At 66.1% G+C, this 525-nt stretch overlaps 1 protein-coding gene across 1 annotated transcript in view; it reads left to right on the forward strand.

Moving 5' to 3' along the window:
• Positions 1-518, forward strand: part of LOC103922502 (endothelin-converting enzyme 2-like) — a gene marked incomplete at its 3' end in the record, with an annotated part of 5,101 nt that extends 4,583 nt beyond the window's left edge. Inside the window, exons 10-12 of the mRNA XM_009330641.1 lie at positions 1-109; positions 190-285; positions 408-518. Coding sequence (XP_009328916.1) covers positions 1-109; positions 190-285; positions 408-518 — 316 coding nt within the window. The remainder of the gene's footprint in view (positions 110-189; positions 286-407) is intronic.
• Positions 519-525: the final 7 nt, after the last annotated feature.

The raw sequence follows: 525 nt of genomic DNA on the forward strand, positions 1-525 counted from the left end.
CATGATGGAGCAGTACAGCCGCTACACCGTCCACCGCGAGAAGGTCAACGGCCGGCAGACGCTGGGCGAGAACATCGCTGATAACGGCGGGCTCAAGGCAGCCTACAACGTGAGTGCCGCCATCCCGAGGGGACGCGGACCCCATGGCTGTCTGTCCCTCCCTGGGGCTTCAGGGTGCCTCTCCCACAGGCGTACAAGTCCTGGCTGCAGAAGAACGGGGAGGAGAAGCACCTGCCAGCCCTGGGGCTCACCAACCACCAGCTCTTCTTCGTGGGCTTCGCACAGGTAGGGCGGAGCAGGATGGTGGGTTCCCCATCCCTCCCCAGCCCCTCGGAGCCATTCCACAGCCCCCCATCCTGCCTGGGGGGCTCTGTCCCCCGTCCCTGAGGCTGCTCCCGCTCTGGCAGGTGTGGTGCTCCGTCCGGACGCCCGAGAGCTCCCACGAAGGGCTGGTGACCGACCCCCACAGCCCTGACAAGTACCGTGTCATCGGCATGCTCAGCAACTCCCGGGACTTTGTCGAAC

Source organism: Pygoscelis adeliae, unplaced genomic scaffold (assembly GCF_000699105.1).
Source record: "Pygoscelis adeliae isolate BGI_AS28 unplaced genomic scaffold, ASM69910v1 Scaffold958, whole genome shotgun sequence".
Taxonomy (NCBI): Eukaryota; Metazoa; Chordata; class Aves; order Sphenisciformes; family Spheniscidae; genus Pygoscelis; species Pygoscelis adeliae.